A 17,549-nucleotide genomic window follows, 5' to 3' on the forward strand; every position below is an offset into this window, starting at 1 on the left:
ACGTGTGAAAACAAAGTTGCTGCCACGTGGTTAGGCGGGAAAAGCTTCCGTGACAGTTGAGTTTGACAGCTCGTGGGACAAAGTTGTTGTCAAAAGGGTGAAACTTAAATCGGCACCATTCTTTTAAAGAATATAGCAGTTTTTAATAAATTAGATCGCACTGAGAATGAGGCAATGAGAAACTTATTTTGTAGCCGAGAAAGAACATAATGTTTAGTTTTTATTTTATATTTAAAGCTATCCTTAGCATTAGCCCCTGCCTGTTCCTTGTTTACTAGATTGTTACACGGCAAAAAGTAATAAAAAAAATTTGGGATATTGATTTACTGATGGAATAAACCATAAAAAATACGAGAGTAGCAATATTAATATACCAGTATATTATTTAAAATTTAGATTATTATTTAAAATATATATTTTACAGAATAATTGTTTTATTTTTTTGTATTCATTTATGGTACATTACTTTATATTAACGTTCAGTGACATAGCAGCACAGGGTTGAAACCACATTTTCATATGGGGACAAAGTATTTTTTTAATTCTGTAATTTATTTATTTTATATCAGTCATGACTGGCAACATATATAGGTCCTTCTAAAAAAAATTAGCATATTGTGATAAAGTGCATTTTTTTCATAATGTAATGATAAAAATTAAACTTTTACATATTTTAGATTCATTGCACACCAACTGAAATATTTCAGGTCTTTTATTGTTTTAATACTGATGATTTGGGCATACAGCTCATGAAAACCCAAAATTCCTATCTCAAAAAAAAAAAAAAAAAAAATATTAGCATATTTCATCCGACCAATAAAAGAAAAGTGTTTTTAATACAAAAAAAGTCAACCTTCAAATAATTATGTTCAGTTATGCACTCAATACTTGGTCGGGAATCCTTTTGCAGAAATGACTGCTTTAACTGCTGAGGTGTTATGGAGGCCCAGGATGCTTCGATAGCGGCCTTAAGCTCATCCAGAGTGTTGGGTCTTGCGTCTCTCAACTTTCTCTTCACAATATCCCACAGATTCTCTATGGGGTTCAGGTCAGGAGAGTTGGCAGGCCAATTGAGCACAGTAATACCATAGTCATAAACCATTTACCAGTGGTTTTTGCACTGTGAGCAGGTGCCAGGTCGTGCTTTGCTTGAACCAAATCTTCATCTCCACGAAGCTTTTCAGCAGATGGAAGCATGAATTGCTCCAAAATCTCCTGATAGCTGTATTGACCCTGCCCTTGATAAAACACAGTGGACCAACACCAGCAGCTGACATGGCACCCCAGACCATCACTGACTGTGGGTACTTGACACTGGACTTCAGGCATTTTGGCATTTCCTTCTCCCCAGTCTTCCTCCAGACTCTGGCACCTTGATTTCCAAATGACATGCAACATTTGAGCAACAGTCCAGTGCTGCTTCTCTATAGCCCAAAAGTGGCTTGACCTGGGGAATGCGGCACCTGTAGCCCATTTCCTGCACACGCCTGTGCACGGTGGCTCTGGATGTTTCTACTCCAGACTCAGTCCACTGCTTCCGCAGGTCCCCCAAGGTCTGGAATCGGTCCTTCTCCACAATCTTCCTCAGGGTCTGGTCACCTCTTCTCGTTGTGCAGCGTTTTTTGCCACACCTTTTCCTTCCCACAGACTTCCCACTGAGGTGCCTTGATCCAGCACTCTGGGAACAGCCTATTCGTTCAGAAATTTCTTTCTGTGTCTTACCCTCTCCCTTAAGGGGGTGTCAATGATGGCTTTCTGGACAGCAGTTGGTCGGCAGTCTTACCCATGATTGTGGTTTTGAGTAATGAACCAGGCTGGGAGATTTTAAAAGCCTCAGGAATCTTTTGCAGGTGTTTAGAGTTAATTATTTGATTCAGATGATTAGGTTAATAGCTCGTTTAGAGAACCTTTTCATGATATGCTAATTTTTTGAGATTTTCATGAGCTGTATGCCAAAATCATCAGTATTAAAACAATAAAAGACCTGAAATATTTCAGTTGGTGTGCAATGAATCTAAAATATATGAAAGTTTATTTTGTATCATTACATATTACATCCTGATTTTATAAATGATAAATGAATCTCAAGATAATTTGAATAAAGACTTACTATTTCTGTATGATATTAAGGATTTATTAGACTGTTTAATATAAAGAGACTCACGTAATCACGTTATTCTTTTTATTGTAACAATATTGCATTAAAAACACACAATCATCCCATTAGCTGAACTGTTCTAGGTGAAAAATGAGGAAATGAAGATTGAATTTTTCTCATTTGAACTGAAGAAAAGTTGTGTGTGAATATAGCTTTTTAGCCCCCGCCACCTCTAAGAACCGTAGGGGGCTTTTGATGAAGATGGCTCGCTAACAACCCGAGAAAAGCCCGTTTATTTTGCCTAAAACTGAGTCATCTAAATGAATTATCTAAAACAATTTACTCCCTGCCCCATGTCGTACAGGAGACAGAACAACACAACACATACTCATTAATGCATGTAGGCTGATTATACATTTCAACCCTGACAGCACATGAACTACTCAATTAACAATTACAAACAAGCAGTTCACTCAAGGAGTGGAAAGCTGACCCTTTGCTTTTTTTTCTTGTGTCTGCCACAGTATCGCATGGAGTGGCTTAGATCTTAAATAAAATTGTAGACATTTGACCAAAACCGGATGCTTAAACGTATAACAGCTTTGCTTGAGGATAGCATTTCTTCATAAAGTTCTGCATCGTAAATTAATCAAAATGTAAAACAATATAATCAGCAATATCACATATTTTAACCAGAACTTTGTTGAGAACTGGATCATGTCATAGTAGCCCATGGCATTATGAATATTAGTGGCAGACAGGGGGCACAGAGCTCCGACTAGGTGTGACTTTTGGCGGTGATGGCTGGGAGATCATCCAATGGGCACCTGCTGCTGCTGCCACCAGCGTCTGTGCGGAGAGAACAAAAGGGGCCATTGAGCACATAACAGCTGTTGCGCTGTTGCCTGCCTGAGGGCCCCCTGGCCCCCAGGGTCTGTCTGCTGGGGGAAGACCCCTCCTCCTCTTCAATGTTGACCTCCATACAGCTCTTTTAAGAGACTGCATGGTAGCCATCCTGCTGCCACATTAAGTACAGAACAGTGACGTGGGACACCATTCACACTCAACCTCAATAAGTTCAGCATGAGACAAAAAGCTGCACGAACTGATCGTTGAGATTGCTTTCATCTACCTCATCTCTCACCCTTTTGTTATTATCTGCTTAATCTGCCACTGAAACATGTTTTTAATTAGTCCCAATCTGCAATGTATGTGTGAAATGTTTCAATGCAAAGCATATTCAGCAGTTTGCCATTTTCAATAAATGAAATAAAGCCCAAACCAAAACTGCCTAAAGCAGATTCCAGTCACCAACACAGCACCCAAACACTGCCAGACCAAGGCAGCAGAGCGATTGTCAGTGTGCAATGTAATGAATTACCCTTGTCTCAGCAGCAGCTGTTGAGGAGCTCACAGACCTCAAGTCCAGCCTTCTGATCGTGACAGACAAAGCATCACACTGACATCTAGTGGATCATGTCCTAGGTCTCTCCGTAACACTCGTTCTCAGACTGCAAGCAGAGGGCACTGTGTATGTAGATGCATGAGCGAGACAGCCATTACAGGCCCTGTTCACCATTTTGTTTCATAGATCTCATACATGATGCCACCCTGCTATTTTTTAATACTATTGTAAAACAGGTCACGAGTGCATGCATTTTTCCCAATCTGCATGGATTGTTTTTTGATAATTAGATAACTTAATATAAAGCAGCTAATAGTACAACCCTTCTAGTTCCATTAAAAGCCAGATTAGGCTGCCTCTGTACATGCATGTCAAATTACACATGCTGGAGTTTTCCCCATCAAGTTAAATGCACTGCACTGCAGGGTGTAGCCTTGTTAGTAAATTAAATGACTCATCTAAAGCATGTTTTGTTTTAGTTTTTCACAATGCATCCATCTCTTTGGTTGCTCACCAATCTCACAGAATCATATACGTTAAAAACAACTTGCATTATAAAATAATGGTTCATATATAGATACATTTAAAATATATATATAATTTTAGCAGTATTTTATAAACACCAAGAAACACAAGTATAGTAATCATAAAAACTGTCTGAGACAGTGGCTTTATTTAGACATATGATATAGAAATGTAGCAGCATTTTGTTTAAAAACATACCTATAAAAAGTGAAAGGTCAAATTTGGTTACGACACACAGGAAGCAAAAAAATCTTAAATATAAAAATCAGAGTCCAAACTTCTGAAGCTGGTGATTTCTCTGGTCCTTTCTGGTAGTGGGGACTCAAGTCCCTGTGACAACCTGTCAGGATTTTGCTGGTCCAAATGGCAACCTGAGCAACAGAAACCCATGCCTGTATGTGTTTGGGGATCTCTGTGGTCATCTTTCCATCTGCTCCAGTCCCACCCTCTTTTAGCAGCAATCAGAGCCAGATACAGCTCTGGGATTTTGGCAGGTAGTCTACATGTGTTAAAATAAAATAAAACAAGAACCTTTGGACCATTTAAAAAAAAACAAAGCTTTCAAGTCTCGTGTGAAAGAAAAAAAAGGGAAAAATAAAACAGCATAAGACATTCTTGGTCTTTTGAGTCTTATGCCAAAGCATGTTAACTGATGGTTGGGTTTGTTGTGTAATGCCATTCATTTGTTGATTTATATTTAAATTCATAAGTCAGGGCCGTGTCTTGTCCATACATCAAGGAAGTCAGGAGTCTGTGTTCTCGGGCTTTTCACTGCTGTGTGGTGGTGTGAGCACTCCAGAGGGAACTGGAGATCTCTGCCCGCTCTCAATGTCTACTAGCTGATAGGAGTGCACCTTTCCCTGAAGAACAAAAAAAAGAAACAAGAAAACTTTAAGTAAGAGGAAATGAAAGTGGGGCTATGCAAAATTCGGTCGTCAGAACAAGACAGGCAGTACTGTTTAAGTCTAAGTTTTGGTTGTTTGCATTTTATTTAGAATAAAATTGAAAAAAATTAAGCTGTGGCCAAGATTCAGATGCAATATTCTTACCAGCCATTCCAAGTAAGGCACATGGGTCTGGATATTGTGCATGTCATCGGTTGCTATTCCTTTGAATGTCTTGAGAGCTGAGCTACCTGCTTCACGAATTGACATGGCAAAAGGCACCATCCATCTCACGCACTCCTCCAATTCACACCACTTCAGCCCTGGAACCAAAAAAAAAAAAAAACCTGAATAAAAGGTCACTTCCAAACACCCAAGTCCATTTTGTAATATACACGCGCTGTTTAATAAAGCAATCAAGAAGAAATTCACACAAGAGTTGTTAAAAAAAAAATCATACCTGAAACTTTTATCACTAGTTCTAGAGAAGAGAAGTGGAAGAGTGCAGAAGCTGCGAGGAGGCTGTAAGAGAACTCCAGACTTCTTGCATCCAGTACACATAGATCCAAGAGCTATACAAAAACACAAAGCAAAAATAACATACTAAGTCCAAAGTAAAGAGATAGAGAAAAATCCACAGAGAAATCTACTTAGAGAAGGAGGAAGAAAAAAAAAAGCCTGAAACTTTAGCTCAAGTTCAACATAAGCAAAAACTTCAAGCTAGGAAGCATTACCACGGACAAGGTCACTTTTTGACACAGACACCCCCAACACCTTTTTTTAACATGTTCCTGATTCCAATTTTGCTAAAAGCTACAAATACACATTCTATTTACAAAACAAGGTTTTAGTTTATTAGATTACATTCATATAGTAATTGTACTAAATGAAGTTTGTCTGGCTATAACCAGAGCAAGCTCAATTTAAGATTGAACATTGGTCTTGGGAGTCTGCTCTGTATTTTCTACTGCACAAAAGGCATGATCAATGAGCATTATTCACATGACTCAGTACGCAATTGGATAGTCCTTCAACCAATCAGACTACAAGTGGTGCGCTCAATGGGCAACGACCTATCGTTTCTATATCGGTCATCGTGTTAAACCCGCAAATAGCGTGCCAGGTGGATAAGCCAGTCTCTGATTGGTTCCCGCAAAAGTGTAACAGAAGCAGTAGAAATGAATGTACAGGTTTCCAGACGGAGTTGCAGGGCGAAATCAAATTGCCGACAGATCAGGCTGGGTTTACCATTCTAGAATGGAGTCTCAAATCACATGAATATAAAAATAAACGTTTAAGCCATGTTCCTAAATCCAAGGACACACCAGGACCGTTTTTTTGAACATTGGCGACCTAATTTTTTAAGGTGTGTTCTGCAGCGTTGGCTCTAGTCAGACAGCTTTTTTTTTGAGGGGCCATCAGTGAGGGAGAACTCTGATTGGCTGTTTGGCTTGGCAAACAAGTCAGTGCACAAGAATAAGAGCAAAAGTGAATAAAGTGAGCAAGTAAGTCCAAACTGAACAGACAGTAGGCTGATATAATTTTATGGAAGCTTACCCGAGAAATACTGCGCAAATATTTTCATAACATGAGGGAAGTGGAATAAAGAACGTGATTGGCTTAACTGATATTCAAAATGGTAAGCAAGCGCTGATTTGTATTATGGCTGAAACGATTCCTTGAGTAACTTGAGTTACTCGAATTAAAAAAATAAAATAAAATAAAATCTGAGGCAAAATCATCTGCCTCTGAGCTTTGTGTAGTCCATTTAACTACACACGTTAATGGTGCAGAAAGACTTTTTTTTTTGTGCGAGGACTAGCAAATAGCCTACTGCGCAGATTGCGATTAGATCCGCGGGTCAGGTGGGTTAAGTAAAAAAAAAGTAACAGTCTCAAAAAATCTGTGTTCATTTTAATAATGACACGGGACTCATTTCACGGTAAAACGCAATGAATGAGTGTCATCTCATTTCAAGACCAGAGACTGCAATGCAAGAGAAACCGGCGGAATAAACACTGGTCTCGCTATTTTAAAATGAAGACAACTGTGTGTTGAGCTTCAGGTTGCGCGTCAGCTGAAGAGAGACCAGCACTTGAAATGCATAGGCTAATCATGAATGGAGTTTGCACATGCATCACCGTTATTGTGACATTTGTGAAATCTTTAATGGGAATTTACTTGATTTCAATGATATACACCATTAAATGTTCTCAAAGCTCAGCGCAACAAATGGCAGAACGAGCCGTGTTGTGAGTGCGTGACGCACAGAGCTCATGCTTTCAGAGCTGCATGCTTTCATTGATATGCATAATTTAAAATCTCACACTTTTTAATTACAGGCTATTCATAGCTCCTAACTTAATAAAACAAGCTGTGTTACTATAATGAATGATGAGCTGAAAATGTAGATCTGTATCTGCGATGTACTTTATCTGAATTAAACACAAACATCTCTCGCGTTTCTTCACGCTCCAGCAGCGGCTACTCAGTGTGCTGCATATGTTGTCGACCCTGGTTTAGGTTATTTAAGAATTTTAATTAATAACCAAGTTTGTTGGTTTGTTTTTAACAGTGGATTCGGTGACGTTACAGCTGATCCGTGCTTCTCCATCTCTAATCTTCTTCGAAGTTTCCTTCCTGTCCAATACTTTTTGCTTCTAACAAAAGCCACAAAATCTTCAGAAGACAGTAAAGGCTTATGTCATACCTGAGCTGAAGCTGAGACTTGAAAGTTAAGTTGCACAACATAAATGCAATGTTTAGTAACTATTATATTATTATTTTAATTATAGGTTTAATAGCAAATGGTAATTTAAAGGTGCTTCCACACGTGTAGTTCGGTTAGTTTGGTCCGGACCAAAAAAACAAAAACAAAACATAATAGTCCTGGTCCGCTTAGCGTTCACACGGGCATTTTTAACAGCAAACCTAAAGTTACCGAACCAAAGGCATAAGGAGATGGTAACAACCTGATTGGTCGGCTTATGACGTAGGAGCTCGCTTACCGAACATTCAAAACAATGCTGTGTGCGTATTACACGGGCAGGCATTTTATGCGTGTACATATGGCATTATTTTTTACCAGACAACTCATGAAGAGCTCATGAAATGTTCAAAACATCCAAAACAACGCTGTGTGCTGGATTAACGCGATCATTTTATGCGTGTACATGTGGCATTATTTTTACCCGCTGAGAACTCATGAAGAGCTCATAAAATGTTCAAAACATTCAAAACAGCAGCAGGATTTCCTCCGTTGTGCAGAAAAGAGACGGCCGTTCTGTCGTCTGTACCTGCTAATAATGGGCAACACAGGAACTTTGATGAGAAGAGCCAGGTATGCTTTTTGTGTGTTTTTTCTAGCATTTTCGAAACATGCTCGTCTGACCAAATATTGATTAGGCACTTCCTCGTTGCTCCACGTTTGCCCTCTAACGTTAAAGTTACTCATTTTGGATACACCGATCTTTCCGCGTCGTCAAATCCGCTGCATTATACGTCCGGTTTTGGGTCCGTTTACATGTCTTTGGTCCGTGTTGCGTTCATATATCAATCGAACCGCACCAGAGTTCGTTTGGAAGCGGACCAAGACCCATCTTTTTAGCGGTCTCGGTCCGCTTGTTTGGTGCGCACCAGGGTTCGGATGGTAGTGTTCACATATGTTCAAATGAACCAGGGTTCGTTTTAATCGAACCAAACATTACAAGTGTGAACCAGTTAACTTCACTACTAAGATAGTTAATAGCAATTTTAAATGCATTTTTATTTATAATATAAATAGTCACATAATAATGGATGCAATTTCAGCAATAAAAATTGTAAACATTTTTCTAAAAAGGAAACAAATGAGTTGTTCATGTCAAGATACCCGTCTTAGTTTCTCTTGCATATTAAGTATTGCTCTTTAATAAAGAAAAAGTACTAATTATCCAATTAATCAATGGAAAAATTGGTAGACTACTTGATAGCTACAGCCCTACCTTTGTATACCTAGAGTCTTGCAACAATGTCGGTTTCCATCAGTGCTACATCTTTGCCGTTAGTTTGGGGCGTGTCCCTACCTTAATTAGTTCACCCAAAAATTGCCATTACTTACACATATCATTCCAAACTTGAATGATTTACTTTTGAAAAACTTTCAAATCTGTATAAACATCTGTATTTGGTATACATTTAGATTATGCCTTTAAGGCTGCGTTCACACTTGTAGTTCGGTTAGTTTGGTTAGTTTGGTCCGGACCAAAAAACAAAAACAAACATAATAGTCCTGGTCCGCTTAGCGTTCACACGGGCATTTTTAACAGCGAACCTAAAGTTACCGAACCAAAGGCACAGGGAGACGCTCACAACCTGATTGGTCGGTTTATATGACGTAGAAGCTCGCTTACCGAACATTCAAAACAATGCTGTGTGCGGATTACACGCGCGGGTATTTTATGCGTGTACATATGGCATTATTTTTTACCAGAGAACTCATGAAGAGCTCATGAAATGTTCACAACATTCAAAACAACGCTGTGTGCTGGATTAAACGCGATCATTTTATGCGTGTAACACATATGGCGTTATTTTTTACCAGAGAACTCATGAAGAGCTCATGAAATGTTCAAAACAACGCTATGTGCTGGATTAAACGCGATCATTTTATGCGTGTACATGTGGCATTATTTTTACCCGCTGAGAACTCATGAAGAGCTCATAAAATGTTCAAAACATTCAAAACAGCAGCAGGATTTCCTCCGTTGTGCAGAGACGGCCGTTCGTCTGTACCTGCTAATAATGGGCAACACAGGAACTTTGATGAGAAGAGCCAGGTTTGCTTTTTGTGTTTTTTTTCTAGCATTTTCGAAACATGCTCGTCAGACCAAATATTGATGAGGCTCTTCCTCGTTGCTCTACGTTTGCCCTCTAACGTTAAAGTTACTCATTTTGGATAACGTACACCGATCTTTCCGCGTCGTCAAATCAGCTGCATTATTCGTCGCATCTTGTGACATTATACGTCCGGTTTTTGGTCCGTTTACATGTCTTTGGTCCGTGTTGCGTTCATATATCAATCGAACCGCACCAGAGTTCGTTTGGAAGCGGACCGAGACCCGTCTTTTTAGCGGTCTCGGTCCGCTTGTTTGGTGCGCACCAGGGTCCGGAGGGCAGCGTTCACATATGTTCAAATGAACCGCACTAACCGAGCAACCGCACCAGGGTTCGTTTTAATCGAACCAAACATGACAAGTGTGAACGCACCCTAAAAGCATTTTATTGTTACAGAAAATCCCCAGAAATTAACTTTGTAGGTTACATTCAATTAACTGGGAGCAGCTTTGAGAAGGCTATAATCAGAAGCTGCATGTACACCTGCAGTATGTGTAGTAAAAAAAAAAAAAAACAGAGCCAGGCCTGTACACTGCAGGAAACGACACGTGCAGAATAGAAATCGAATGGATTCACAGCTTTATGCGGTAAATATAGTCACACAGCATATTGTGATTTTAACAAGATTAATTGTGCTGTCATACCTCTGCAATCTGTACAAATGTAGCCTGTGGGTACTGGGATATGAGAACTTCAGTAGTCTCCTTTAGATAGGCCATCTGCATGTAAATGTTGAGCCATGCCACTGGGGTTAAAGGACTCAAACTCCAATTCAACTCCTGGGAGAAAAAGAGGAAAAAAAGTAGGGTAGTCAATTATACCACATAAGCAGCAGGGATTAGGCACAGTACTGAGGTTAAATGATGATAATCTACCTTCATGATGATAATTTCCATGCTAAGAATGTCATCCTCAGAGCAGGCCCCATCAGTAACGTAAGCAAACTGATGCACCTTGGGAGGGTAAATTTCCTTTGGAAAGATCATAAAAAAAACATTACATTTCACCTTATTCTGACAAGTGCTGCACTTTCACTTTGAAATGTTCTTAAAACATAAAATTTCACTGATAGGACGTTACAGCCCTTATCAAAAGTTCAGGCTGAAGTACAAGGGCAGCTGAAAGTAAAACTTACCTCCATTTTGGCAGCGATGAAGAGACAGGCGATGCCTATAAGTTGTAGTGTCGTTTTAAGAACATTCTCTTGTGTGGCCATGAAGCGATCGAAGTAGTCCTGACCCAAGTAAAACGTTTCTCTGTGTAACTTGTACACCTCGCAAACCTAAAAGACGGCAGTGGATGTCAGTGTCAAAGATCAGCATTCAACATTGGTTATGACAAAGAAAACATTCATCATTTCCAGAAAGCTACTCGTTTTACATTTTTATTTTTAGTTATCTGTTCTATGAAAACAGACTTCCATTTCTAAACCCAGAGAACAGTGAAATTTTAGTGTACGCAATGGTGTGTTCAGTGTGAGTGACAGTACACTAATTACGGTTCAGTAAGTACCTCTATTCTGAAGTCACAATGCTTTTTTTTATTATTATTATTTTATTGCTCTGTTTATTGAAAAAACTATAGTCCTATTCAGACAGGACTGGTTTTAAAATGGAGGATGTTAGAGAAATGTGGGTTTTACACATGTACTGTGAGATTTTAAATCCTGTTTGTCCATTTCTCACACAACCTGGTAAAAATTATAGGGCAAATTACAATGTTTTTCAGCAAACGCAACATTATGACATACAGATATTATAACTAAATGTCTGTGATTGCCAATATCGTATTTTTACTGACATTTACATCAAGAGTGAATTGGCCGCTTGTTTACATAATGTCTGGTAGGGACAGACAAAATCAGAGAAGACATGGAGTCATTTAAAGTAGTAATAATGTAGGGGTGAAAGCATATGGCAGAAAGTTGGCACAAATCAACCCAAGGCTTGAATCCTTCTTTTGCCGATCTCACTCTACTCCAACCCCCATCACATACATATCAGATCGGAAAGGAATTTATATTAAAGAAAATATTTAAAAAGTGGAAATAAAGAATCTAATGCGTTTAATTAAGTGTTTATCGGTTGGGTTAGGGGTGGTGAACAGACATGCCCTGAATAAGAGATGTAAAAGTGAGTGCGTCTAATATCTTTCAGTGCGTGGGTCTTTCAGTCCACACGTTCCGACGCCCATCCTCTGTACTATCAGCTTGCACATAACCCTTGAATATAATTGAATGCGATCAGTGCTTTAAGTGGCCCTAAAGAGGTGCCGGTACTCTACTAGAATTTATTTTAGTGGACCCCCCCTCCACCCCTGAGCTAACAACAACTATATTAAAGGGGTTTTATGTACAGCGTAGGGTTGCCAACTTCTGACAAAGAAAATAAGGGACAATTGTGGTTCTTTAGGAAAATAAGGGACACTCAAAATGTGTGTACTGTACCACACTGTGTTATTTCAGTGTCTGTGTGTATAAAGGCCCTCAGACAAACACATTTAAGTCATTCCGTGTCAATCTCAAATTGCAGACAAAATTGCTGAAGAAAGTCATAAATTAAGACAAAAGATAAAATATTTAATGTGATGGATGTATATTTACAGAATAATTCAATATTTTTTAATGCGGGTCAGAATGACAATTTTCACAGCGGTGTAAAAATGACTTTAAAAAGCATCATTATTTTATTTTCACACAGATAAAATAATTAGGTCTATTAGTGAAATCTGTTGACTTTAGAAATCTTTGCATTATAAGCCAACGGGTACATTTCCAAAAAAAGCACTTCTTGTGTTTGTTTGATCAAAGTTGATCTTTTATACCTGCAATGCCGGTAATTCTTTTTGAAGATACCTTAATATCCTTTTAGATTCTAATTCTTAAAATCCTTTTTACGTTTGGTTCCTTCATTTTAAGGCCCATTATTTCCAGAGATATAGAGATCTCAGTGTGGCTGTATGAGTTATTGGTAAACATTGTCAATGGTCTTATATTTTTTGAACAACAAAAAAAAGAAATGTATCCATTTTTTTTTTTAAGATACACAATTGAACATTGCTGTCTGAGTGCCATCAATACTTTTTTTTCCATACTGTCCCTGTAACTCCTAAAAGTATTAAATATCTCTCAATATACTTCTATATTCTCTTTCTTCATAAAATTCTCTTTTGTAACCTTAATTTTAAAGGCCCTATATGGTTCAGTCCCATAGGCATAATGTGACTCCACACATTTCAGCCAATAAAACGATAGCACTTAAAATGTTCAACTAAATATTGTAGCAACCGTGTATGAATAAATGAAAATTAATATTTTTCAATTAAAGAGTACTTAGAGGATTGCTTTTGGTGCTTGAGACTTTATTGGTCCTTTTGTGTTTGAATAGCCTAATGAGTTTATGTATATGACAGGTTACTTAAATATAAAAAAAAAAATTCCCCTCTATTAAACTGCATTAACTTACAATAGTGAAATATGACTTCCATTTTTTGCAGCGGTTTAAATTTGCTTACGAAATTGCGATTTTGGTCTCAAGAAACAATGTTTGCGAAAACAATTTTCTTCTGAGTCTATCATAAACTGAGTCTATAATATCGTTCCACTTCAATCTCAGCTCCTGTGTCATCACTACGGCACACCCCAGACGGCATTGGTCCTGCCTTTTGCTCACACAGGGTGTGTTCCGGGACTGATCCCGGCAATGTTACTAGGTCGCCATCCCGGGATCGATCCAAGAATCAATCCCTTGATGCGTTTCCGTTCACAGAAGACACACAATTTTATGGGATCAACGCACTGTGAGAAAGAAGCTAGATACACGCAAATGTAGTTTAAACAGTTAAAATATTTTTTTGCGTTTCAATTACTGGAGAGAAATGCCAGAAACAAGAATACACTTTTCAAATCACCCGTGTTCACGCTACCGGTTGCACCGACTAATCGACCTTAATGCTCTGTCACGACGCTTTAAGCTTGACGTTGACTAGTTGCTAGCCTATAGAGGGCGCAACAGGATAAGCAATTCCTGACACGCAGGCTCTGTTTTGAACAGTTAAAAATGACACAAAAAAAATGCATACTCTGAACTCTCCACAAGACATGTTTGATTACCATCTGGATGCTCAAAACTGATCGGGAGAATGCAGGCTTATTGTACACGTAAGTTAATCGTCGCACTTAACTGCGTGCTGCATATTGCAACACACACACAGCCGATGGAACATTACGCGGAGATCGCACGCACTTCACAAAACCATTCAGTAGCGCAGAAATGTATTGTCAACACTATTCTGTGATTTATCAATAAAATAGCTTAGAAACTGAAACGTTCTAGCATATATTTCTTGATAACTAAAACTCACAGCTTCACTAGTAGAGACGCTGCCAGGTAGAATTAATTCACACACAATCACTTGCTAATGCATTCATATACATGTAATCTTTATTGTGCTACTTTATCTGTATCTTATTCAGAACGAACAGAAATCTGTGAGAAATATAACGACCATAAGACAAAAGAACTGATACAAAAGCTGTCATGTAGGATCAATAACCTTATGGGCAGCGCTGTGTCATATGCCATATCAGCTGTGCACAGTGCCGACGCTCCCACCACATGCATCACGCGCTGCGCGTAGGGCACCAAGTGCTGAGAGGGGCACCACAAATTTCTGTCGGCGCAATGTGAATGCGCCACCCGAGGGCACATTAAAAATTATGTGTTGGGCATCAAGACGGCCAGCGGCGGTACTGGCTGTGCACAAGAAGACCCGAGTTCAAGTCTCAGCTCAAGGTTCAGGTTTATTTTATTTTTAATTAATGACGTCATCAGCGACTAGTCGACGTCGACTTTCATCACATAAATGTCGACTTTAAAAGTCATTCAACCCCTAGTTCAAGCACGGTATTAAAATTAAATTTAAAAAATAATATATATATATTTTTAAATTTTATTATAGTCCTTTGGGCTCTAATTGCAGTTAGCATTTAATTCAAAGAAAACATGAGAACTGCCTTGGTAAACAACTTGAGGTTTAGACAGGAATGAAGGAACTTGTGGTGTCCCCACCCCTCTTAATGAGATTAGATTAAGACGTGTGAACAGTTAAACAATCATTACAAACCTCCATTAGCCAATCCAGAAGAATAGCCCTCATTTTGGGTTGGAGATTTGGATGTCTCTGCATAACATGCGTATCTCGCAAGTAGAGTTTGTCTTTTCTAAGCAGGTTGTTCCAAACATCATCTTTGCTTGCCCAGCTATGAGAAATGATAGGGAAAGAGAGTTAACTTTTTTCCATGTACATCCATGTACAGCACAGAACATGTCAAAGTTGTGTCATACAAGATATTCTATTGGCAAACAGTCACATCAATCAAAAGGTAGCTAAATGCAGTTTGAAGTCATAAATCTCACCAGAGGGCCGGCAGAGGGGTAGAACGCGTGGGGGTGATGAAAATGTTTTCTGAGGCGTACTGTGTGAATCCCATGCTGCCAACAGCAACCGGTTCCTCTACTTCATCAGGTGTGGGGATCCGCCTGCATGGGCTTGTGTAACCTGTGTCAGGATTCCAGCAGGCCTGAGCAAGAGGACAAGATGAGAAAAAGAAAAGAGGTAAACTCTAACGGATATAAACAAATACAAAAGCCCGCCCTCTGCAACTAGGGCAGGCTTCAAAGGCAGTTTGAAAAGGACCTTTCCATGGCACACACAAAAAAAACTTCCTGTGTAAATTCAGGCCATGACATTTACCCTAAATACTCACAATACTACAGGTGACATAAGCGGCAATAATAAGTTGATAACTAGTAAGAAGGGCTGTAACCACTATAGACATTGAGGGGGAATTTTTTTTATAATCTTGATGTCACTCTGTTTGTAGTTAAAATTTCAAAACATTTTAAATATTACATTTTAGGATGGTCTGCCTCAGTGGTCTAACAGTGCTAAAAGACTAAATGAAATTAAAATCTGTGGCCATTCCAATTTACAGATACTGAACATCCATTCCAGCACAGCGCTTCTGTTGCGAGGTAAAAAGTAGTAGTTAAACATTACATTTGGCAACGGTTTTATGACAGATGTTGAACAACCAACTGTAATTTCACTTTGAATTGACAATATAGGCCAAATCATTTACATGATTCATTTAATTCTTACATATGCATTTTCAACATACCAGGCATGCAAATTAGAGTAGCATATGCATCTTTTAAAATAATATTTGGAAATAGTTCATGATAAAGACATAATTTTTATAGCCTTAAGTCTCTATACACTTACCAGAGGTATTTACCAGAGGTAGAACTGAATCATATCAGAACATTTTAGACCACAAGTCTCACACACCACTTTGCGATTTACAGAAAAGACTCAAATACAAGTGGCAAAAGGTTTAGTATCATTGATATGAGATGCCTGGTGAGGCCTATGGATATACAAACAGTCACGATTCACCCATACCTGTGATGCACATGGTTTCTTTCTGGTCATCTCTGTGATCTCCTCATCTGGATCTTGCAAATGCTGCGAATTAAAAAACAAAAGTCAGAGACTTCATCTCTTACCATGTCTTGAATATAGGAGCATGATACAAATGTATAAGAATAGTTATCTTACAATAGCCACGTCTGCTTTCCTCTTCCTGGGACGTACGGAACTGATTTTAGGCGCTTCATCTGTAGTGTTAATCTGCTCTGTTCGTAGCCTGCGTCGAAAAATGATATTGTTACATTTCCACATTGGCCTGGAACTCTCTGACTAACTGGGCCAACTCGCTGCTGCAACTTTTCCATGCATGCTCACTGCTGGTCAAAACTGCCTTAAAAAGACACGAAAGCGAAACTTACGCTTTCTTGCTTGGCATGATATCCACGCGTGTGACCTTCTTGAGTGTCGAGAGCCTAGAATATAAAAGTGTTACTTTATAAAAATGTCCGATTTGTGGCTTTTAATCCCAACCCCCCTCATGTAAAGCTTCACAAAGCGCTTTGGGCGCGGGGAAGTAGAACTGGGCACAATGTTCAAGAGGTCAAAACTACACGCAAAACACAACCAATAACTTCAAGACCACAGATATATGCACTTTAAAGCCTATATTTTCAAAGTAAACCCGGCACATGCCGATATTTCATTTATTTTTAATAAAACTACCCGTTTGCATTGCTCTACCCAAGGGAGTCAGAAAATGGCCGAGCCAATCATTATTCCTCATTTCATTGAACCCGCTCTCGCAACAGCTCAAAGTAAGAACCTGAAGTCTCGGCAATCCATCATTTTAAAGTTTACTTATCCAAACCATTTTAATATTTATTACTTGTTTGATGTCACTTTTACCGAGCTCGAACAATAACCGAACTATTGTACAATGAACGTACCTTATATGATGCCCTCTGAAAATGCCTTCTCTCCACGGATATCCTCAAAAGCAAAAGTTAGGATGGTGTGACACAAGGCATTATTTAGAAAAAATGATCAAATAGTCTGTAAGCAGGCAGCATATGGCTAAGCTGTGATGTGTTCCGTAGTCCGCTCGCTCTGAGCTGGCGCCAGTAATTTTGCGCCTTGTCTTATAACCCGCCAGCAGTCGTTAAAAGGGGCCGTCAACGCGGGTCATTTAAAATCCCCGCTCGATATAACGACCGCGAAGCAGTGCGAGCAATACCGTTGTGAGATTAACACCGACACGGTCGGAGAATGGGAAATCCAGAAGTTATGATTCTAACATGTAATAGTAAATAAAATAAAGTTTAGAAACATG

General features: G+C 39.0%; 1 protein-coding gene across 1 annotated transcript; it reads right to left on the minus strand.

The window, feature by feature from the left end:
• Nucleotides 1-4,144: 4,144 nt before the first annotated feature.
• Nucleotides 4,145-17,517, minus strand: ccne1 (cyclin E1). The gene is made up of 12 exons (XM_067437685.1): nt 17,167-17,517; nt 16,639-16,692; nt 16,409-16,496; nt 16,253-16,315; nt 15,205-15,368; nt 14,912-15,047; nt 10,923-11,069; nt 10,663-10,758; nt 10,432-10,566; nt 5,373-5,484; nt 5,078-5,235; nt 4,145-4,888 (listed from the first exon to the last, which is right to left on the minus strand). Exons 2-12 carry the CDS (start codon nt 16,653-16,655, stop codon nt 4,772-4,774), a joined length of 1,233 nt encoding a protein of 410 aa, XP_067293786.1. The 5' UTR covers nt 16,656-16,692; nt 17,167-17,517; the 3' UTR covers nt 4,145-4,771.
• Between the last annotated feature and the right edge of the window lie 32 nt (nt 17,518-17,549).

The sequence above is a fragment of the Pseudorasbora parva genome, chromosome 1 (assembly GCF_024679245.1).
Source record: "Pseudorasbora parva isolate DD20220531a chromosome 1, ASM2467924v1, whole genome shotgun sequence".
Taxonomy (NCBI): domain Eukaryota; kingdom Metazoa; phylum Chordata; class Actinopteri; order Cypriniformes; family Gobionidae; genus Pseudorasbora; species Pseudorasbora parva.